The sequence below is a fragment of the Zalophus californianus genome, chromosome 9 (genome assembly GCF_009762305.2).
Source record: "Zalophus californianus isolate mZalCal1 chromosome 9, mZalCal1.pri.v2, whole genome shotgun sequence".
Taxonomy (NCBI): domain Eukaryota; kingdom Metazoa; phylum Chordata; class Mammalia; order Carnivora; family Otariidae; genus Zalophus; species Zalophus californianus.
This window is the reverse complement of record NC_045603.1, coordinates 109,984,240-110,008,869: the sequence shown is the minus strand read 5'-3', so window position 1 is coordinate 110,008,869 and position 24,630 is coordinate 109,984,240. Positions and strand designations below refer to the sequence as shown.

The 24,630-nt window shown below is 38.5% G+C and overlaps 1 protein-coding gene across 2 annotated transcripts in view; it reads right to left on the bottom strand.

The window, feature by feature from the left end:
- ITGB1 (integrin subunit beta 1) overlaps positions 1-24,630 on the bottom strand; it is a 44,981-nt gene that overhangs the window by 18,061 nt on the left and 2,290 nt on the right. For both annotated transcript variants that reach the window (XM_027592312.2, XM_027592313.2), the window contains exons 2-6: positions 8,773-8,839; positions 6,448-6,533; positions 3,720-3,942; positions 1,821-1,991; positions 1,058-1,296 (exon numbers count right to left, since the gene is read on the bottom strand). In XM_027592312.2, the coding sequence (XP_027448113.1) occupies positions 1,058-1,296; positions 1,821-1,991; positions 3,720-3,942; positions 6,448-6,533; positions 8,773-8,839 (786 nt within the window). The remainder of the gene's footprint in view (positions 1-1,057; positions 1,297-1,820; positions 1,992-3,719; positions 3,943-6,447; positions 6,534-8,772; positions 8,840-24,630) is intronic.

Below are 24,630 nucleotides of genomic sequence, written 5' to 3'. Positions count from 1 at the left end.
CTGTTTATTTAAGCTTCGTAACAACCCTATTGGGTAGATCTATTCCTATCCCTTCTTATGGAGAAGGAAACAGCCCTCTAGTGTGGCTAAGTAAAGTGTCCAGACTTGGTGGCAATGGGGCAATGTGAAACAGTGTCCTAACAGTCTAAAGACTGTTGGCTCAACCACTATACCATATTGCTGTACCACATCATTATCTCGGATATAGTTAAGCACCTTAGCAAAAACTGGTTGAGAACCATTAAGAAGCATCTGGAATCAAGGAAGGTCTTCTAGGGAACAGGGGTACTATAAGGAAAAAAAGGGGGGAAAATGAGACAGACGTAGGTACTTCAGACAAACCTTATTTACCTCACAGTGCTCTCTAGTTTCAGCTGCAGCCAGGTCATGAAAAGGTCACCTCACAATCTTAAGCTGCTAAATGGGTCATAAAATTCTATTACTAGTCTAATGGAGATGAGCTTGCTACTACTAAAAATCTTCCAATTAAAATTATTAATATGCTATGACTTCTCAAAATATACATTCTCATATAGCTTACAAAGTAGGATGTAAAAAGTTCCTGCTTTTTGAGTCACTAAGACACGGGGAAGACATCCTCCACAGATGACAGGCAGAGCACAGCCCATCAAAGGGAAATGGCATCTGAGACGCTGCTCCAGCTGAGCTCTCTCAACGCTCCTGGCGACACCTTGGCCAAGTGCAACTCCATCTCGGGCACAAGCCAGAGAGTTAGGACACTTGCGCCTCTTCTAAAAACCTAGAACACCAGCTAAAGAACAGCAACATTGTCCCAGTTTCAAATGGTGAGCATTCTGGCTTTTAAGATCCTGTATAAAGGAAATAGCTGCCCAGTTTAAATAGGGACATAATGATTAAATATGCTTTTACAAAGCACGTGTATAGCTGGAGGGAATTTAAGGGATCAAATTCTGTACTCCTCTGGGATCATGAAGTAGGATTTGGTAAGTAGGTATTTTTCTGTACTAACTGATAGTAAAATCACACTTAAAATTCACACAGGTAATGTCCTTTTGTAGGAAATGAGTGCACTTACTCCACAAACCGCAACTTGCATGATTGCGTCAAAGCCACCTTCGGGAGAATCCAAATTTCCAGATATGCGCTGTTTACCAACAAGTTCATTAAATACTTCCCCTTTATCAGTAAGACTGAGCACATTTTTGTAGCTAAATGGGCTGGTGCAGTTCTGTTCACTTGTGCAAGGGTTCCTGAGCTTAGCTGGTGTTGTACTAATGTAAGGCATCACGGTTTTCTCCACAAATGAGCCAAATCCTGTGAAGGAAAAATGCATATAGAGAGATGGATAGATGGATGGACAGACAAACTTGCATTAAAAAGAATATAAAGTTATGTTACCACATATAAGTCAATCTTTCATAAGAAAGAAGATTTTAATAATAAAGTTTGGAAAGGAGATCATTATAATATGAAAAATCCAGGTGTGAAGTGAGATTAGGCTGTACAGACAGGTGTGGTCATATTAATTAGTAATGAAACAGAACTGGACTACTCAACATGCTTATAAAATAATTCAACAAATGAATGAATACATTCCTGTGAAAACAAGCATGCATTTCATTATCTCTGTGGTATAGTCTGTGTTAAGTAACATGAGAGCATAAAGTAACAGAGGAACAAAGAGGCACAAAAATTAGTAGATATGTGACAGGAATATTAGTTTTCCCTCAGAAAGAAAAGGCTAAAAACTGGCCTATGTATTTCACAAGTATATGGTGAAGAACAGAACTGCCAGGACTTATACAAATGAAAATTATTAATTTTCTCAATAACCTTACCAATTCGGAAGTCTGAAGTAATCCTTCTCATTTCATTCATGAGATCCGTTCCGAGACTTTTAACATTCTCCAAATCATCTTTCATAGAGTAAGAGAGGTCCATAAGGTAGTAGAGATCAATAGGATAGTCTTCAGCTCTCTTGAATTTTAATATAAATGTCTGTGGCTCCCCTAATTAAACAGAGATTAGAAAATGAAGTTAGTTGCCAGCAATCAAAAGCAAATGAGAAAAATCAAGTTAGATTTACAGAATAAACACTATAAAACGAAATGTATTATTGCCATAATTTTTACAAAACCCTGGGAAGTCCACTGGCCAACTAAATGGGTGTGTACTCAATCTCAACAAACACCACGCCAAACCCTGGGCATGCAGGATGAAAAAGACAATACTCCACAGTGGGCAAGACAGACGGTCGATGCAGAACTATGACCAACGGCCACAAGTAGATGGAAGAGCGTACATCAGACTGGGGTGGGTAAGGCCGGGCGTGTTACAGCGTACACCGGACTTTTTAGACACTGAAGTTCTAAGACACTCTATTCTGTTTATATGTAAGCAAATAATATCCTCTGATTTTCACTTTCAAAAACCTGGCAAAAAAGTTTTAAAAAGGAATTACAGACGACCATGAGATACTACAGACTCTGAGAAACAGACTGAGGGTTCTAGAGGGGAGGGGGTGGGGGGGATGGGTTAGCCTGGTGATGGGTATTAAGGAGGGCACGTTCTGCGTGGAGCACTGGGTGTTATACGCAAACAATGAATCATGGAACACTACATCAAAAACTAATGATGTAATGTATGGTGATTAACATAATAAAAAAAAAAAAAGGAATTAGAGAGACAAAGAGACTTGTTGAGAAACTACTACAAAATTCCAGAGGAAGACAGGAAGTTCTGAACCGAAACCATGAGGAATACGAAGGGTAGTGAGACACAAGAGGCATTAAGGTATAATTCGCTCAGGAAATAGAGGAGAAAGAATGTTTGGGTGAAAAATTATTACATGTTAACTTGTAGATATTCTCTATACAGATTTCTAGTAGGCAGCTGGGTAAATGGGTTTGGGGCTTAAGAGAAAAGGTTTTGTTACACAGATGGTTTTAAAGCTAGGAGAGTAAAGCCAACATTTAAGCCAACTGCAAAGAGGAAGGAAGTAAAAAGACACCAAAAGGAGACTGGAAAGCAATGTTAAGAGGTAAGAAGAAAAACCAGGAGTGATATCGTAGAAGCCAAGAGGGGAGCATTTCAAGAAGCTCAGAGGTGTTACTTGGTACAGAAAAGTTAAAAGGAAAAAAAAAGGGGGGCCCTGACACGGGTCCACTAGGTTTGCTGGTTCAAGGTGAAGGCAGAGCTTTGTCAGAACAGTTTGAGATGAAAAGTGGTCAAGAGGGGAACTCATGGAGACAATGAGTGTGCACCATTCTTTTGAGAGAAAAGGAATGGAAACTGGAAAAAGTAGGAAAAGGGCTGTTTTCTTTTTTCGATGCAGGACTGTCACAGATTCTTATAAAAGCTTAATATGTTAACGACATTAAACAAATACAAAGGAAAAACATGGGTTAGAATGGTGTGTTTATATTACATAATTATACCACAGGATGGACACTTTTATTTTTAAAACCCATCAAACCTAATACTTTCTCTTTCACAGAATTTCCTTCGGACGTTAGGCAACCTTTATTATTTCAAGTATATGTGTCTTACAAATTGTTATGTCTGCAAAAATTTCTAAAATTTGACATATTCCACATTTCTGTTTGAGTGCCGGTCCATGAACCCCCGAAGGAAAACTCTAAAGAGTTTATATATATATATATATAATATATATATATATAAAGTCATCAAAAAGCTCGAGCTGAAACAAAGGTATTCATACAATTAAATTTCTGTACCTGATCGTAATTGCAACACCAACTGCTGAGGTTGGATCTGAGTAATATCTTCTGGCTGGAGCTTCTCCGCTGTTCCTTTGCTACGGTTGGTTACATTTTTATTTTTCTTTATATCTTTGGAGCCTCTGGGATTTTCTATGTCATCTGGATGGCAACCTTTCTTTTTTAAAGCTTCTAAATCATCACACCGTGCAGAAGTAGGCATTCCTTCTTGTAAAAATGTCTAAGTGACACACAAAATATAGGTATAAATAATAAGTATAATGGTCATTCTGCATAATCATAATTGCATATGTGCAATTAAAATGCAAAAATCAAGTCATACAACTAATGTACTTCATTTCTGGTTTTTAAACAAAACACTCCCTTCACCCGAATCATATGCTCTTGTTTAAAAACAAATGAACTCATTCTCTAGAAGAGTAATTCCTTTATAATTACTATATTACTAGTAATGTATTACTTGAGTAATACTTAGGACTGACCTAAGTGTACATTTTATCACCTTCAAAGTACCTAAATCAAAGAAATCTCTTCAGTGAAAATCACATATTCAGCATGCTAATGGCCACTAATAAGTAATGTACTTACCCAAATACCGGACAAATATTTTTCCCCCAAAATTTCCCTTAAGAAGTCCTATGTAAGTCCCTCATATTATGTAGCATTCTCCTCACGTTATTTTGAACAACTCAATGTTTAGGGAAAACGTATTAGCCTGAAGGTGTCTCAATGAATGATGCAATTTTGAAAAAGGAGACCGAGAAATTTCACACATAGTAAGTATACCTGGAGACATGAAAAAATTTCAAGTATTGGCTATTAAACAGGGCTTTTAAAATTCATTTTGAAAAACAATAATCACAGTGGTGATTACATGACAATACAAAACAATAATCACTGTAAAATCTGATCACATGACAAGGTCATGCATATATTTCCATAGGGTGCATTTTAAAAATATAAAAATAAAAAAGGTCTGCATGGTATATAAATGCTACTTGTGGCCAGAGGTAAAATTTCCAGTAGTGACATGATTTCAAAATGTTTATACCTCCAACAACTTAGATGGAAATAAAAATTTTATCAGATGACTGAAGAAGTATCTTAGTGAAAGCGAAAACACTGCTGTTAAGATGTATGTAAATCTTTGAATAAAAGTTTTTCATGAAATGTGAGAGTGGAGAAAAACAATGACATTAGTGTGTGGGTATGTGTCACTTTAAAATGTGTCCCTATAATAACCAATTATTATAACAGACATTTGAGTATTTCACATATACTCCTAAAAATTGTATACGTAGTTATTTTAAGCCAAAGATTTCTTTCTTTTTTTTTTTTAAATCTTGACGTTGGGAAAATGAGGAAACGCCTTTTCTTTCAGGGCACTTTATGTTCAATTTTATATGGTATTTGTTTCATGGTGTTGCATAAGTGAGGATATTTAAATACAAAGAATACACAATGGTTTTAATCAGTTATTTTTAAGGGAAACATAACACTAATGAGAGCATTTATGTAATGAGGAAAACAACTGGAAGGAAATACAAAAGGTCAGATAGTTCAAAGCTGAACTACTTTTACGTATCATCAAACCTAAAATACTACCAAAGCACAGGAGCCTAGCGTGGAAACTTTAAGTTGGTAACTCAAACAAAATTTCACTAAACACACTGCAAAATCATGCCACAAATTTCAATGGCTAAACTATTTAAAGTACAGTTTGGCAAGTAAGCCCTGCCTGAGACAAACTGAATTCCAGAATACCATTTTTAGGAGAACAGAATGTATCACTAGAAAAATTCTGAAGTAACAAAACCCTCTGATTTTGTCTTTCATATGGTCAAACCATACGAAATATCTGTATTTAACCAGTTTAGTCACACCTACAAAACAGACAGCTGAAATGTGCAGAATCAGATGCCTGAGTAAAAACAAACAGGAAACCTTTGACCTTCTGACATTATTCACTCTATGAATAAATTATATATCCTCAAATGACTTCCCTGTACTTCCTGTTCTGACATTCATCCACACATTTATTCATTTAACATTTAGTAGGCTTTGTGAAAGGTATCAAGTTAAGCAATGTACACAGATGACAAAAGTGAACAAAATTTAAACCCTAACCTCAATGGGTTTTTATTGGGATACAAATCAATTCTATAGTAGTTCTAACTCAAATATAATTAGGAAGGTTAGCTTATACCTCTCCCCAAAAAAGAGAAAAATCTAAAACAGTCAAATTAAATGGCTAAGGATTTGGGGGAAGCTATTCAATAGAAATATAATGCATGCCACAAAGGTGAGCTATATATGTATTTTAAAATTATCTAGTAGCCACACTAAAAGAAAAAAAATAAAAAGAAACAGGAAATTAATTTTAACAATATATACAAAATATTACCTTTTCAACATTATTAATGATTTTTTTTTTCTAATCATTTAAGTCTTCAAAATTTGGGATGTATCTGAAGCTTATAGCAATTCTCAATTTGGACCAATGTGGAGCATGTTTCAAGCTCTCAACAGCTACATGGGCCTAGCGGCTACTGTATTAAACAACACACCTCTAGACCATCACATAGTATTAGACACAGAGTTGATACTTATTCAATAAACATTGATTTAAGTGAAAATTCATATCTAACATTTCCAAAGGATACAATATTGGGTCACAGTAAATGACTACAGAGTAAATGGAAAGGCCCTGAGCAATTCTACTTACTGAATTTGTACACCATCCACAATTTGGCCCTGCTTGTATACATTCTCCACATGATTTGGCATTTGCTTTTAAACATCTATTTTCATCTGTCAGAACAAAGAATAGACAACTTTACTTGAAGTTTAAGAGAGAAAATAATGGAAAATGAATACAATGACAAATAATACAACACATATAAACCTTAAATAAGAATAACACAAGATACAATGTCATATATTGTTACATGTTATATATCATAAATATAATTACATTACATAACATATAATAATTGTTACCACACTAATCCAGACCTACCCCAAAGAGGTGATGTTAGATTACCTTGGTATAGAGACCCATGAATAGACAGTTAGCTTTCTTGTCTTCTAATGGCAAAGACTACATACCAGTAATCTATACATTCATCCTTTTCTTCAAAGGCATAATTTCAGGATCTATTATGTTGGATGGTCATAACTATCAGGAGTTTTCTTACAACTGGGTAAAATACTATTTCTTTTCATTTAGCTCATATTACCACACCCATACCCACAAAAGCATCTGCAAAAGCTTTCCCTTCATGTTTAGTATGTTAAATACTTGAAAATCCCATATTCATCCAGTCCATAATCCCATGATTTTTCAGGCTCTCTGTTCAAAGTATGTCTCACGTTTCTTTGAATCCACCTAAGGATCAGCATGCCTTTCATGTGGTGAGCACTAACATGGACTGTCTCCGAAGTGTCTTCTCCGATTATAAATCTAACATATATTCATAATAGAAAATTTGGAAAATACATAAAAGCATAAAGAACAAACTCAAAATCACCCATAACCCACTAAGAGATAACTACTGTTAATATTTTTGTATATTTCTTTCCAGTCTTTTTTCTATGTAGATAGATAAAAAAATAGCAAGTATGCATACAGACATTATTTAAATAGAGAATATACATTTTGCATACTACTTTTTATACTTTACCCTAATTCTATACTTTATCCACATTCTTTAAAAATATGGCTAAATTAATGATATTTTATTATATTAATATGACCTACTTAATGTTGGACAAATTTAGATTTTCAATTGCATGTGTGCAAAGTTTCCACACACTTGCTCACATATACACACGAACCCTCCAAATACATGTACATGTATGTGCGTATATATGCACCCATTCTGAGGACCAGTCTCACAATGTAAAACTCTGATCATTTCCTTAGCACAAACTAAAAAAGAAAATACTGAGTGGGAGAGTATTCATGTTTTTAATATTCTCAGTATATACTAATTTCTATCCAGAAGTAATATTCAAATTTATAATCTACAAGCAGTATACAAATACCATTTTCACCAGACCTTTGACAAACACCAAGTACTTTTTTAATATAAAAAATCTTTTACTCATTTAACGCATATAAATTAGAGTATCAATTCTACTGTCAGTTATTTAAGGTTTCATTTTTATCATATTTTACTGGTCATTTCTTTCGTACATTTTCTGTTTATATCTTTGCAAATTTTTCTTCTATCATGTTCATCTGTTTTTACTGGATCTCAACACATGAATTAAACCTTCGTTTAGTTTCTCATCTTGTTGATGGTGTTCTGACATCCAGACACTTTGAGTTTTTATGTTGTTGTTGGTTTTAGGTAATCAACTGTATCAATAATTTCCTTGAAGGTTTTTCTTCATTTTTCCATGTAGTAAGTCCTTCCTGTTCTAAGATCAAAAAATTGTTCTATGCAATGTATTTTCTGAGATCTGGAGAAGAGAACTGCACATCCATTATTGCGGATGTGGATGCACCATGGTTTGTAAGAGGATTAAATGTATTTTTTGCTTTATGTTTCATTCCTCTTCTAGAGAATGCCAACATTTTGCAATACTTTTTGATCAAGAGTAAGAACATCTTCTAGAAAGGCGGTTATTCCTGGTTTCATTTTTTTAGATAGTAATCGTTTATTCATAATCCAGCATTCTACACATTCACTTTATTTTCTTCTAAATGTATCAGACACCTTCGTTTTCTCTATGCTCACTTAAACACTCTATTACAGTCTTAAAAGACCTTGCTGTGGTGTTCTGCATTCCTATCACTTCAGCATTTCCTTAGCCAAGCCGCCCTGTCACTGTTCTGGAAGGCAGCAGTGAGGGTCTGGATGATGAAGGGTCTCGCAGGCCACTCTAAGAACCTTTACCCCGAGTGAGATGCGGCCCTTGCATGGCTTTTAGAAGGAGCAGCATGATGTGGTTTAGATTTGCTCAAGAATCTAATTGGTCAAAAAGTAACACAAGACACTGAAATGAAAAGACAACTAGAAAACTTTTTTTTTTTTTTACTTACCGGCTTGGCCAAACACACAGCAAATTGAACTGATCAGCCCAATCCAGAAAATCAGTTGTAAATTCATCTGAAATATAAAATGTACATTGCTAAATATTAAGAAAATAACAAAGAAAGATAATACGTGAAACACAAAACATTCCCACTCACCTTATCTTCTGTTGATTTTATAAACATAATCCCTCTCAAACCATTTCTTCTCCAATCCCTTTTACCCTCCTCCTCCCCTTCCCAGTTACCTCACCCGTCACTTGCATTAAAATAACGTCCATACTGGATCCCCAGAATCCATTCTCACCCTCCTCCGTATAAAATATATTTTAACATCTAATTAATAATGCTCAACAAAGTGTCAAGTATTCCCAAACACCACAGAAGCCGTTAATAGTCTTTGTTCCATGGTATCTCTACGTCTATTACCTCCTGTGGCTCCTAGAGGGCCACAGAGCCATATCCAGATGCTTCAGTTACCTCAATACTGCAGGTCAGTTTGGAGTGAACTTGTCAAAATCCAGATGGCTCACCCCCTTGCTTACAACTTTTCAATAATGTCTACTTCTCCTCAGACCAAGACCAACATCCTGCACAAGGCCTAACTTAATTTTTAAGGTTGAGCTCCTGTAATTAGTTATCTGTTTTTAATAAAATAACTTCTATGCATGGGATTTGTAAAATATTTAGTTCAATTTCCTGTCATTTCTAGATCTACGAAGGAAGGAAGGAAGGAAGGAAGGAAGGAAGGAGGGAAGGAAGGAAGGAAGGAAGGAGGGAAGGAAGGAAGGAAGGAGGGAAGGAAGGAAGGAAGGAAGGAGGGAAGGAAGGAAGGAAGGAAGGAAGGAAGGAAGGAAGGAAGGAAGGAAGAAAAAGTACAGGAAGGGAGCCTAAAAAGACCTGACAGGGGTTTGAGTGTCAAGAAAAATTAAGTAATCTCCCATATATTATTCAGAATTACCCCAACCTGCACCCATCAGGTATAGGACAATTTTCCGTGAATCCGTTTTCACAATATTGATCTATACTTTAGCAGAGTTGGTCAAAGACGGCTCCAGCCACAGCTCACTAACCTTCTCCTTTAACTGTTTACTGCTCTTGGACTAGCAGCCAATTGTGTATGAATATCTGCCTTTCCCACAAGAATACAAAAAAACAAACAAAAACAAATACGGCAAAGTCCCAAAAAGTTAGCTTTACTAGCTATCAAAGAAGTATGAATTAAAGCAATATTAGGTAAACTAGCAAGAAAGAAAAAGGGGGGGGGGGAGTTTTAACCCAATAAAACTATTGCAGATGGCTGAGAGAAACCAGAGATGGCTCTATAAACTGGTATAATTTTTTGGGAAATAATTTAACCTATACCAAAAACCATAAAAACGTTTCTACCTTCTGACTTAGCAAACTAGCTATTACATATTCATCCTAAGGAAATAGTTAAAAATGTAAAACGTGATACACAGACACGACTCGTTTATTTACAATAGGCAAAAACTCAAACATCCTCTACCCAGTAACAAGGAATCAGCTAACTGCGTCAACCAAATGGACTATTAGAGTCATAAAGGTAAAATGTAGTAACAACAAAAGGTTTTTAGAATAATTTTGGATGCGAAGTACATATTAAGATGACAAATATGTAAAAATGACAGTACATGAACATATAAAGTAACCAAGGAGACCTAGTGATGACAGAGACATATGCGTAATATAAAGACAATGTTGGGGGTGCCAGTCAGTGAAGAATCTGACTGGATTTCGGCTCAGGTCATGATCTTAGGGTCCTGGGATGGAGCCCTGTGTGGGGCTCTGCACTCGGCGGGGAGTCTGCTTGTCCCTCCCCCTGCTCGCGCACACACTAAATCTTTATTAAAAAAAGACAATGGGTTTGTTTTTAAATTGTCACAGTGTTTTCTTCTTTTCACTTTCTTGATAAAAACAATAATGGCAGAGTAACTGTGTGGCATTTTCTTCTTTCTTGGTACATTTCCTTTAGTAAGAAAAAAATATTTCTTAAAAAAAAAACAAAAACCTGGCTTCAAAAGCTTCCATTCTAAGATGCTGGTCCCACAAGTCCCGGAGAGTGCTTCAAAGTTGTGCTCAGAGCACCCCAGATCCCCGCGTCTCTTCTGCTGTTAAATGCAGTTAAGCTCTGTTGGCTTCCCAGAGAAGAGCAGTGAGAGTAACTTACGTAACCACACGCTCTACATTGTGCTCAGAAAAACAAGTCCTGCTATGCGGCGAGCGTACAGTTTTGCTTACACATCACTTATAACTGCATCCAAAAGACTGTAACTGAGGTGCCTGGGTGGTTCAGTTGGTTAAGCAGCTGCCTTCCGCTCGGATCATGGTCCCGGGGTCCTGGGATCGAGTCCCATGTCCAGTTCCCTGATCGGTGGGGAGCCTGCTTCTCCCTCTCCCTCTGCCCCTCACCATGCTGTGCTCTCTCTCTCTTGCTCACTCTCTCTCTCTCAAATAAATAAAATGTTAAAAAAAAAAAGACTGTAACTGTGCAGAGTGTCACAGAAGTGGGACATGCCTACAGTTTGCCTTCTATGGCCTCCCCAATAGGTTTATGTGCAACAAATCCATCAGACTAAAATTCTAAGCAATTCAAATAATGTTATCAATTCCAAAGTTATGACAAAAAGGCCGTGGAACATTAAGACTGTGATGAATGGACCATCTGGGCAGTTTCCACACAAAGTCAACAGAATAAATATTCGTTCCATATATGGGCTGATACGTGTTTCTTCAGGATACTCCTCAGGCTACTTCAAGGACCACTAGACTGCTCTGAAAAACGTTTTAAAATACTACACAATTCAGAGAATCACCATGAAGATAAAGTTATGAGGTAACAGAAACACTGTTTTAAGGCAACCTCACATCCTTAGGCTACCCACCTTTAAAATATGACTTTAAATGCCCTGTCCTTCCCCTTCTGTAAACCCTGACAAGTCAAAGATTAGCCCTCTGAAACTCTCTTGCTCTGGAAGAGCTCCAGACCCAGAAGCAGGCAAAACAGACTTTAGTGTTTAAGAGCAGCTGAGAGAACAGGACAGCAGCTGAGAACAGTTCAAGGACACTTGTCAACTCTCTTGTGACTGGTCAGCGCACTGGCAAGAAACAGAGAGGCACCGTCATTGGCTGGGGACACCTGTAAAAAGGCCAGGCTTTCCCTCAGGAAACAGAGAGGCCCCCGGAGACAGAAGACAGCAAAGAAGACTAGAGAGCGGTGAGGACGAGGCTGAGAAGAAACTGGGTTAGCAGCGGCCGAGGAGAGGAGAGCAGGCTGTGTGCAGGACGTGGCACAGAAGACCCAGCAGCCTCTCCGTCAATCCAGACAGTCCTTGAAGGTACTGGATGCTCCTCCAGCACGTGGGGGTGGGAAGGAGGACGCACCAAGAGCTTCCACAGCATTTCCTCCTAAGGCAGCTCTTTCCAAGTGTGGTCTAGGCAACATCCGCAGCAGACTTAACCTGGATGCCCACCCGGGCCTAAAACCCACAAGCTCACTGGACAGGGCCCGTGAGTCCCAAGCTAAGGAGTTCCCTACCAAGGGCATTCCTTGCAGAACACTTCATCCTGAGGGGAGGGGCCGGCAGGGAGAGATGCCTCCAGGCATTACCCTGATCCGCTCTTCAAAAGGTTGTCTACACTGTTGGAGTTGTCTACACTGTTCTCCATTTTATAATCTCCTACTCCCTCTTCAACCGGCTGTTATTGGTGTCCATTTCTTACCATGCATGTGAAACTGCTCTTGCAAAAAAGAACCTTCCAGGCCTTCTCTTACTCTCTGCATTCATTCATTCATTCAAAATTTCCTGACTGCCTACAATAGGTACTTGGGGAGATACATCCATTTACCACCCACAGATTTTACAGGCAGCACTTAATCCATTTCACCATTCTTTCTTAACCCACTCTGTTCCCTCGGGCTTTACTGGTTTCTCCCCCACCACTCTGGAAGTTCTTCCTCAGCCAACTTTGTCAGGTTTCGTGCCCTATCTGGAGACACAAAAACTGCTGTCTCAAGGAATTTTCCGTTCAGACAAAAAAAGAAATGATTACAATATGATGTGATGGTTTCTGTAATGAAAATAAGGACAAAGTGCACTGAGGACACCAAAATCTGCCTGGCCAAGTTCAGCGGCTTCATGGATTTGGCAAAACAGGCAGGCAGATGGAGAGAAATGTTCCAGGCAAGAGGTTTGTATGTGCAAAGCCGTGGAGTCCTAGCAAGAATTACAGTAACTTCTTTCCAATCTCATTTCTAAACATACAATGTTTGGGTGACTCCCCCCTCACCACCCAACTGGGACTGTCTCATTCTATCTGTACAGAAAAAAGATTAGAAAAAATATATCCAGGGGCGCCTGCGTAGTTCAGTCGGTTAGGCGTCTGCCTTCGACTCGGGTTGTGATCCCAGGGTCCTGGAATCAAGTCCCACATCAGGCTCCCTGCTCAGTGGGGAGCCTGCTTCTCCCTCTGCCCCTCCCCTGCTTGTGCTCTCTCACTCCTCTCTGTCAAATAAGTAAATAAAATCTTAAAAATATATATATATATATATATGTTATTTAGAGTTAAATCTGGTCTGTGAGATGAATGATTATTTTGTCACTGTAATTTTTTACAATAAGTAAAAATTATTATTATAATCTTAAAATAAATTTTAAAAATCTTAAAATCATAAAGGCCAAAAAGAATCTTAACGTACTTAAGCATTTCTGAGACTTCAAGGCCATCCATGTTCAAAGGGTTTAGATTCTATTCTACATAAAGCAGGGAAATTGGAAAAAAAAAATGGGGCAAGGTAGCATACGATACACACATAAAAGAAAATCCGTGAGACAGAGGATGAGCGTCAGGGTGAGAGCTACAAAACCAGCACTGCTCTCACTGCTGGGACTCAGCAAACATCTGAAGGCAGAGCAGCACTGGGCGACGATGAGCAGACAACTGCGGGATTAGGAGGTAGCACAGTGGGGATCTGCTGGTTGCTTGGAAAAGGAATCACCACTTTCAAACAAAGAAGGCAGAAGGAGAATGACGTCAGAGGAGCAAATCACACCTTTGTTTTAAAACTGTGGAAGGTGAGATGCCTGAGGGACTTCTAGGGAGGCTACCTACCTACGGGGGAAGACAAGTGACACGTCTCAATCTCAGGAGATAAATCAGGGTTAGAGAGAACGGATTACCCCAGAGCGGCTGCCACAGAGGCAGCAACTGAAACTATGAAAGTAGGAGGCCACGAAGGAAAGACTACTCAGGCAAAGAGGCGAGCTGACGAGGTGAGGACCCAGGAGAGAATAACTGATGGAGCCCAGCGTCCTTGGAGCAGAGAGGACAGCATCCAGTGCACAAGGGAGTGTGCGAGACTCAAGAGAGGTGCTTCTCAGTCAGCTCAGGGCAAGACAGCCTAGGTTTACTCTGAAAGCAGAGCAAGGACAACTGCAGGGAGAGGAGGAAGTGGGGCTCAAGGAGGGAGGGTACTGAACAGGTGGGGCATTACACAGCAGCGCTCAGGGCTCTGACTTTACAAAGGCACAGCCACTCCTCTCACTCCGAACGACCTGTTCACACCCATCTTTCCTGACGGGTTCCAGGCTCCAAGAAGACAGGGCCTTGGCACGTCTCATTCAACGACAGCAAGCGCCAGAACCACTTGGCACAAAGTCAGTGCTCAAAAATTTTTGCTGAACTATATTAAACTGTATGACATTTTCTCTGACATTACTTGGAAGCCCAGGAAAGAAGAGTTTGTCAGAATTAATGTGCAGATTCCCTTAAAATAGAAAACAGTTACTATAGACACCCTAGTAATACCAATTTTCAATTCATTTAGGTATGTACAGCCAACTTAAAGCTAGACGTAAAATGCTTCATGGTCCTGGCTCTCATACATTATGAACCGAGATTAATTTACACATACAAATAAAACTCGGCACCAAAATAATGAGGACTCAGCTATAAGGTAGTCGACCAGATAATCCAGATGTTGGTTGCTTATTACTATAATTATTAGCACAAAAGCACAACATTTTTTACCAATTCTTGTAGCTCAAATAGCTGAGACTACCTCGCCTGGATCGTCAGACTCCCACTGGAAATCACTGAATTAATCCACTGGTTCCTAGGGCAAGTGCGGGTGGGTGGGGAGGAGGCACTGGCCGAGCTCACCAAGAGTTAACACAGAAGAGGACAAAGTCAAAGGACTAGAGATCACAAGAGGCAGGTGAGAAGAAATGGCTCCTGTACACAGGGCAGGGAAGAGCTAGAAAGCAAGGCCAGGTTTAACATTTCAAAGACAGGTAGTCTTGGGTAAAAAGTTCTAAGCAGCGATATGTACAGGTAATTGTTTGAGCCAGAGTTCCTTCCAAAAGCAGAGGCTGAGACAAAAACAGGATTGTAGGCGATTATTATACAAAGGTGACCCCAGGAAAAGACAGAGATACGGAAGACAGTGAACCAAGACAGCCAATTAAGGAGACTTCTTTGCCATGTGGGTGCCTGGGGGCTTGACCTGGCCGAGTGGTTTTGAGATGTGTACAGAAAGTCTGTCCAGAGGAGGGTCAATGTGGAGAAGTACATTAATTCCAGTCCCCATAGGTAAAAGTTTGCCCCGAGGGGCATTCACTTCCCCGACACTTCCAAGAACTACGGTGCATCTGCCCAGGAGGCTGCAGCAGCTTCTCACCCCACAAGAGAAGTCCCAGGAGGAACCTGAGGTAAGATGCAGTCAGCCAAAAGTGAGTCATAACACTGTTCCCAGCAGCAGTGGCTGGAATCAGAGAAGAGGCCAGGAGGAGGTGAGAAGGACAAAGAGGTCTCTCATACAGTGCTCGAAGGCCACCGGAGCTGAAAAAGTCAGGGAAACTGCCAGACCAGAGTGTGAGAGGTATTACCTGCATGTACTCTTGAAAATCCCAATGACGGCAAGAACTGGGGAGGTGATTTAAGGCAGGTGACTTAAGTCAGATATATAATCAAATATAAACAATCTTTGTTTTAAAAATTTAGTATTTAAGATACAAGTAGCTCTTACCCATCTACTACAGATATGTGAAGCTGACTTGTCTTAGGAACTGCCATCTCATCCCTGTAAGTCACTGCTTGGTCTCTATATCGAGCACAGTATCTTACTATTTAATAAAGAAACTAAATATAAAGGTAACTGAAAATATTCTGAGGTATCCAAGAAACGACAACAAAAACAAAACCAGTAAGCTTAAGGAGGGCAAGCAGTGTACAATAACATGAGCACAGAGTTAAGGGCACCCACTTGGAGCCAGAATGCCTGGATGCGAATCTCTGAAGTAACTTAGTTTAAAGGTTTTGATTTTTTTCAATCATAATCATACCAGAAAATTTTGGATTGATCCCCATTAGGGGAGAAACAAGATACAGAAGAAAGGATATGGGTTAGAAATAAAACAACTGTAAACAAGATTAATGCTCATTGTTACAGCCACTCAAGATACTTATTTGGATACAATATCAAAACCCTATTATAGGGGCACCTGGGTGGCTCACTCGTTAAGCAACTTCCTTCGGCTCAGGTCGTGATCCCAGGGTCTTGGGATCAAGCCCCTTGTCAGGCTCCCTGCTCTGCGGGAAGCCTGCTTCTCCCTCTCCCACTCCCCCTGCTTGTGTTCCCTCTCTTGCTGTGTCTCTCTCTGTCAAATAAATAAAATCTTTAAAAAAAAAAAACCTTATTATACTGTATAACAATGAGGTTTAATCAGATGCTATCATATTAGACACCAATCATATTAATAATATAGCTAGACGCGTATTTTAGGTTCCACATCTAAGAAGGATTATTCTACTTAATGTGCTTTCTAACAATTAGATTCCTAACCATTTGTATGTAAAAATAATAAGAGCAGCAAAATCTCAGTGTTTTATATTACTACATTAGACAAAATACAGATATTTCTGAACATGAGTATCACAGACTACCTTAAAAAAAGATCAGGGTGGGAGTTAACATAACTAATAGAAATCAAAATACGGGAGAGTGACTCGTGGCTTCTTCTTTCTAGAGGAAGTAAACCCAGGAGAGGCTAAAAGGAAGAAAACTTCTCTGAAAAGACATTTTACTACTAGAAACGTGAATCCCAGTACTGTGTACCAGTGGGATTTCCTCCATGGACTGCTGCCCACTGAAGACTACAAAAACAGAGGAAGACTGGTACACCTAAGCATACAGCAGGCACAGACAAAAATAACACAACACACTGAGTTTGGAGGATTTAGGGTAATTTATAACAAAAAGTCATCGCATTTTTATTTCAACACTTTCAAAAGACTACAATAATGATGATAATGATAAAAATAATAACAGCTATCTCCTCCAAGTACCTCTACGCAGTTGGGAATGATACTATCTTTGGTTTACAGATGAGGAAAGCAAACCACAGAGAGGTGAAATAACCCTTCCAGGGTCACACAGGCGGAGTGGAAATCACACCGTCTGAATTACATACCAGCTACCACCCGGGCTGCGCTTCATTAAACTATAATTTTTTGAAGGCCTACTCAAGCCATTATTAAAAAAAAAGAACATCCTTCCAGTGTGAGAACAGACTCAAAGAAGAGAAGCGGAATGGATTTATAATGTCCTGTGAGTTTATTTCTTAGTCCTTCAAACTAAGTGGAGGCCAACAAAAGTTAATTTAATTGGCAAATTTTATGAGTGTACCCACAGGTTTTGTGCCTCGAGTTCTACAGAGGCATTTTACCCTAGTATTACTTCTTAGCATATTCAAGTTTATCTAAGGGGTCACAATTCATTCCTTAAACAATAAATCATCTTAAGCACCTCCTCCAAACAAATTCATTTTAGTGGTTAACAGCCTGAATTGTGTGCATTGTTTCCATTGTCAAAAATTGTACATAATTATTTTAATCTCCACTCCAAACTCACCTTTATTCACCAAAGTGTAGTCTTATGTCCTATTCAAAACTCCTAAATATACACGTATTTAATATTTTTATCATTGTCACAAGTAATTCATGTGGCATTTCCTTTTACAACTACAGATAAAATCTTTAGAAACTTTTTAAGTACTGTATTTGTAGAAATTGAACAATTATATTTTAGAGAAAAATTACTTTAAAAAAATATGGCGAGTTACATTTATTTCAAATTTTAAAATAAGGTACCGAAAAGTCAACCAGTACCAAAAGAAGTCATCCACAAAAAATTTCTTCCTATCAAATCCTTGCAAAAGGTACATTTTTATTCAACACAACCAATTACATTCAAGTCAGCAAATATTTATTGCAAATCTACTGTGCAGACAAAGCCAGACTAAGTGACAAAGCTGGGAGAGGAACCTAGGCCTGATTCAAAAGCTCAAGTTTTCAACAGAAGCAGGTTTCTAATAAGAAAGTTTAAGGGTTTTTAACTTTCAAATCCTCTCTTTTAGACAACAGAATTTGCTTCCTTTTTTATGTCATAACACTTTAAAATCTTTTCACCTTAATAGAAAAGATTAAGATACCTACATTGAGGTGTATCATAAATCTCTCCTAAAAATATAATACAGCTGTATTCATCCCAAGTCTGTCCCACCATCATTTTCTGTATCTGCCTTTAAAAGGGAAAAAATAGTCCTATAAAAGAATATTTAAAAATCAATATAGAGTATAAAAACAACACAGAGCCAAACTGAAAGCCTCAGAGAATTTACATGCAGCTCTTCCCACTTCTCCCCATACAGAAGGCAATCAGATGGGGGAGCCCAAATGGAAGGTGCTCAGAAATCCCACTGATCTCTATTCCATCAAATTTGAGGGTGAGAGGGCGCCTGGGTGGCTCAGTTGGTTAAGCGACTGCCTTCGGCTCAGGTCATGATCCTGGAGTCCCCGGATCGAGTCCCGCATCGGGCTCCCTGCTCAGCAGGGAGGCTGCTTCTCCCTCTGACCCTCCCCCCTCTCATGTGCTCTCTCTCTCTCTCTCTCTCTCTCATTCTCTCTGTCTCAAATAAATAAATAAAATCTTTAAAAAAAAAATTTGAGGGTGAGAGTGGGGGGATGCATTCCTCTGGGGCAAGACCATCTTTTCCCTACAGGAAGAACAAAAGTAAAGCTCAACGTTTTATTTCCCTCTCTCTGGCAGGAAGAGGTATGTGCTGGTGACCATGAAGGTGTTTATGACCCAAATAAGAAGGCAGAATTAATGATTAACAAAACTTAGCAGAAAGGATGAAGAAGAAAGAAAAAAAGAAGAGGAAATAAAGAGAAGAGGCTAAGTACTCCAAGGCAAAGACACAACTAACACTTCACTAGAAGTTCTTTTCCACCTACTGTGGATAAACAGAACAGTAGTCTGAACTAGAAATCTTTCTACAATTCACTACTCCCGCCCAGAAGAAAAAAAACGTGCTTTTTATGAGCACCGACTCTTTCTTACCCAATGGTGACATCCACCTGAAGCTAATGAGCTCTAACAGCAAAGGGTAGGCTGCTCCAAACCTACAGGCTCATGACACAATTTGAAATCTGAGAACAGCTCATAACAGGGCTAGATACTTTAAGAAAATAACAATAACAGACTGCAGCAAAATTCATCACTAGGAACTAGTCTACCCACCTTCTCCAAGGAAATGTGAATATGGAAGATCAATCACCGTCACCCACCAGCCAGCCCACAAGTGCACAGGAAAGATAAAGAAAGGATATGCTGCATGATGGCACATAAAAAGCCTCAAAGATAAATCGGTTGGTGGCGGGGCGGGGGGGGGCATGGAACTTAATCAGGAAAAACTCTTCTACAGAAGAAAAAGTGAAAGGAAGTGAAGAATTTTCTCTGAAAATAGGAGAATTCATTATGCTCTTGAAGGAATTTAGAAAATCTCAAATAGGTCTCACAGTGATCAATCAAAAATAAGACCACAAATTAGAGGAAAAGTGTACAAAACTCAGGGAGGAAATTTAAGTCGAAATCCTTTATAGAACTCACAAATACAAGGAATAGGATCAACACGACACAAAGAGCATGCTTGAGAAAAACCACACAGGATTCAAAATAATTCAGGCCAATTAAAAACATGATGGAGCCAATAGCAATCTAGTAAATGGGTAACTGGTATACTACCTCCACCCCTCAAAAAGGAGAGCCTATGTGAAAATGGAAAAAAAAAAGAATTGGGAGCTTTCAGGATGGTGAATTGTGGAGATTCAGGGAGAGTGGCACTTCCAGAGGCGGCCCTATGCATCTCCTCCATCTGGCTGCTTATGAATTATATCCTTTTATATCCTGCTAACCTGGTTAAAAAAAAAAAAGCATTAAACTAAAAAGATCAGTGAGCGGGCATGTAATAAACTCAAGTCTGAAGAAGGACAGACTTAAAATACAAACAGAAGACACCTGAAACAAAACTATCAAGTCATAATATTAAAGGCTGATCCAAAATGAGAATGGTAAGTTGCCTGAAATTAATTCTTCCAAGCTCCTCCTTGCGATCAAAAGAAAGGACAGTACCTAGCAACTAGTTTTTTCAAACCAGCCTAGTGAGCTGTTCCTTCTCTACACCTGCTATGGCTATAGATTTTGCCCTTCCCTGAAAGGAGAAAAGAATAGGTTAGTAACAGTTTTGTTTGAGAAATTTTACTCTGGGGCAAGTTTACAAAGATAATTGTAAATGGAAGCTAGCAAAAAATGTTAACCACCCTGATAATGGTATCAATAAGCACTTGAAAACAACATCTGTTCTACATTATTTTAATTAAGGAGAATTGTAAATTATGTTCCCAGATTGTGTAATTTTTATCTATTTTTAGGTGGATCATTCCAAAATTCTCACTTGATCAAAAGTTTAATAACTTTGACCATACCTTTTGCTACAGCTCCTCTCTGCCCTGTAATGGAGTCAAACAAGCACAGTGCTAGGTATATTTTAAATACATAACAAATGTTTTAAAAACTAAACACAGGGAGAAACAAATTTCTCACTGTACTCAGCACTAAGCTGGGAATAATGTCTACCTCAGACTTGTTGCAAAAGTAAAATATGGTCATCAATGTAAAGGCTCTTGGCAACACATATTTTATGGTGATCTGTAGATCACATTTTACTTAATTACTGAATTTTCTTCCTGCTCTCCAACTCATTCACTAGTTACAGGCTTCCAACCGTAAGAACCGAAGTGACTACTTAATAAGCAGCTTTCAATCATTTTATACCCATGCTTCTTTAACGACTACAAATCCATTCCCTGTTGTGTGTTTTTTGGTTTTTTTCCTAATATAATGCATGTACTTTTTCAAACTACAACCTCCTCCTCCAACAATCAAATACGAACTACCATGACCCCTTCTGAGAAGCACTGAAATCATAGTATGAAATAAATCATACATGAACTATAAAATGTTGGAGAGCCAATAAATTACTATTCTGAGTTTCACAAAGAGTAAGAAAGCTTAATTACTGATATATTCACTCAGTAAACATTTATACACTGAAATGTGACTTCCATACTTCAAATGGTACATGCCCAATAAACTTTTCATGTAAATACTTTCTTCATCCACTGAAGCTACATTCCCTACAGTAAAATAAAATGCTAACTTTTCTTTCTTTTTTTCTTTTTCTTTTTTTTGGCCTTCACTGGCTCTTCATCTCTTCACCAACCACAAAAAGCAGAATTAACTACTCCTTTCTTTATGGTCCTAAAACATATTCTTAAGTGTCTAGCATAGTAAATGACAAACCTTCAGTTTCAGTGCTGCTTAGTAATATTATTTTATTCAAACTCCTATGGTAACTAACTGTACTCATGTCTGTGAACCACACCAGACAAGAGGGAGGACAAAATCCAGGCCTTCCACAGATACTCGTGCACTCACACGTGCGCTTGCACACACACACGCAGAGTAGTCAAACAGTATTTGCCAAATTAGACTGAATTCTGCCTTCTACTTATACTGTCCATCTATCATCTGTATCTTTGTTCATACCATTCCAGGCTCCTTTATAAAGCATTCCAAAACCCTTAAGCCAATGCTCATCTTTTTCTCAAAATCTACAGAAAATTATCTGGCATAGCACATAGCGTAAAATATTCTTTGGTATTTGTTATGTTTCCCTAGATTAAACACAACTTGTCCTAACTAGACAACACACTCAACAGCAAAGTCCACGTCAACCGCTTGATCTACACCCACTGAGCACAGCACTTTTCAGGTAACTGGCACTCAATACACTGATGGAGTAAAATGAAACATACAACAGAGTTACATCTGTCAAAGAGCTTACAATAGCAGCTTTGGCTGGTCAACACTGGCAGGTTTTCTTAAAGCAATAATTTGGCACAGCACCCACCCTCTGGTGATGACACAAGAAAATGGTTGCTCATGGGAGAAGAGCTGCCCTCCACACTGCCTGGGTTGAGCAGCAGCTATCCTTCAACTCACAGAATGACAGAATGAGGGAAACATACAGACCACTTCTTGATGGTGTAGCTGCAGAAACCAAGGCCCTGGAAAGTGAAGTATTCCAGCAAAGGTCACAGAGGAATTCCGTGGCACACCTTACGCTGAAGCCCAGGTTTGCCACCTCCCAATCACAACTGCGCTTCTAGTGAAGAGTCTAAAATGACCAGTCAGTCTTTTTGTCTTTACCTCAAACATGTCAATCACAGGAAAAACTCCTGAAGACCCAAGTCATTCACTAAATTAGGAATTAGGAATTCAGAGAAGAAACTGGGCAGGAAATGCTTCCCTGGATTCCTTTTCCTCCACCCAGCCCTAGACTGTTTATAAGCGTTCCCAGGCTTTCTGCCTGGCCCCTCTTCACTCTGCATACTCTCCTTTGGTGTTCTCAGCGGCAGCCCATAGCTTCAACTAGCACTTAGAGACTTAAGAATTCCAGAACCTGAATCTCCCAACCAGACTTCTTGTTCTGAGCTCCTAATCTGCGTATTCAACTGAGCTCTCAGACATCTCTACCAATGCCAGTTTTAAAAACACTCAGCGTTATCAATTCATCATTTCCCCTCCCTCGAGTCAACCAATACCACCCCCTTGTGATCATGCTGCCTGCCCTGGGAAATGACACCACCTAATCAGAAACCTGTGTCACTCTGGGTTTCTTTCAAAACCTCTCTTACTTTAGACCCCAGGTCTCATCAAAATACAAAGTAGTGCTTGTATCCACACCCAAAGCATCCCCTATACCAATGATCTCCAAAGCTTTTTGATCACTCACTTTTATTACTGAAAAGATTTTTGAGTTAACATATACCCAAATATGTATTTATTTATAAAATAAAAGACATGTACCAAAAACTAATGATGTAATATATGGTGATTAACATAACAATAAAAAATAAATAAAATGAATATAACATTCTGAAAAAAAATAAAAGACATGTACTCCTATAGCAATATAGTAAGATATGAAAAATAATAAAAATTTTAAACTTTAAGGTTAAAGAATATATATGTATATGCGTGTGGATATATATATGTATATGTGTATGTATATATAATATTAAGCCTCATATTTTCTTCCTTTACTCCTAAGAGTCATTTATACATCCCTGGGGTCCAGGAACCTGCACTTTGGAGATGTATAATGACACTAGTCCAGTAAGTAAAACACATACATATACATCTATATGGGTGTATGTATGTGCTTATTTAGGTATGTAGTATGGATAGTCGAAGCCATTTCTTTTTCCTCACACACATATTTCAAGATGATATACACAATTTAGCATATTGCTAAATATAGCTAACCTTACCATCAAAGACCACAAACCAAAAATAAAGTTTAAAGGTAGCTGACTTCCAAAAACCCACTCTATATTATTTTATAAGCATAACTCTAAGTCTTACAATTAGCCATCTCTGAAAAGAAGAGAAATTCATAAGAGTATAGTTTGACTCCTTTTGCACACGGCTCCTGAGGAAGAGATACCACATTTTTTTCACCTACCCACTGAAATATTCTAAGGTTGCTAACGTTCTGGGTTTTGCGGACTGCACCTCCTTGAAACCAAGTACATGCCGTAATATTTTTCAGCTTCCTACATCAATAGATACTATCACTTCAGGATCCTCAGGACGGATGCACTCTTCTTTACTCTTACCTTGTTAACCCATCCCCCTTCCCCAAGACTCTCACTACAACAAAAAAGGAAAAATATCCCAAAATATATAACCAAAGTTAGAACAGACCTGCTAATACAAGAAATATTTACATACCTGCACGATACAATCCTCTAGGATTCTAACCCACAACCTGATGCATCCTAACTTTCCATGCAGAGTGGGGAAATCTTCTAAAATTTAACAAGAGTCCATATAAATCCTCTGATACATTCAGCTTGTTACACATTCAGAAACTGAAAATCTCAGAACTCTGAAGTTCTGCAACTTTCAACAGGCAGGAGATGTTTCATCTCATCATTCCAGCAGTATAGTTAAGAGCAGACCAGTGCACCAACCGAATATTAAAGAAAAATATTTTCCTGAGGTAGACTATTATACTACTCCCCCCCCCCCATGTCATAAGCCACAATTTATTTGGCAAGAATCCGAACAATAAAGCCATTATGTGGCAAGCATTCCATTAAAACTAGCACATTAAACTGATTAATTCTATTACAAAGTGACCAGATGTCCCCAGAGAAGCTCCTGGAGTTAGGAGTTTATCGATAACAATACAGAACTCCATATTCATTCAGTGATGGAAATTTGGGCCAGATTTTAATTCTACTGACCAGAAAGTTAAAAAAAAAGCCACGTAATTGTTAAAATTACTAAATCTAGCAATTTTAAATATTGTTGATTCCATACTTTTTCATGTACAGATTGAGGATATTATAAAATAACATAAAATAAACATAATA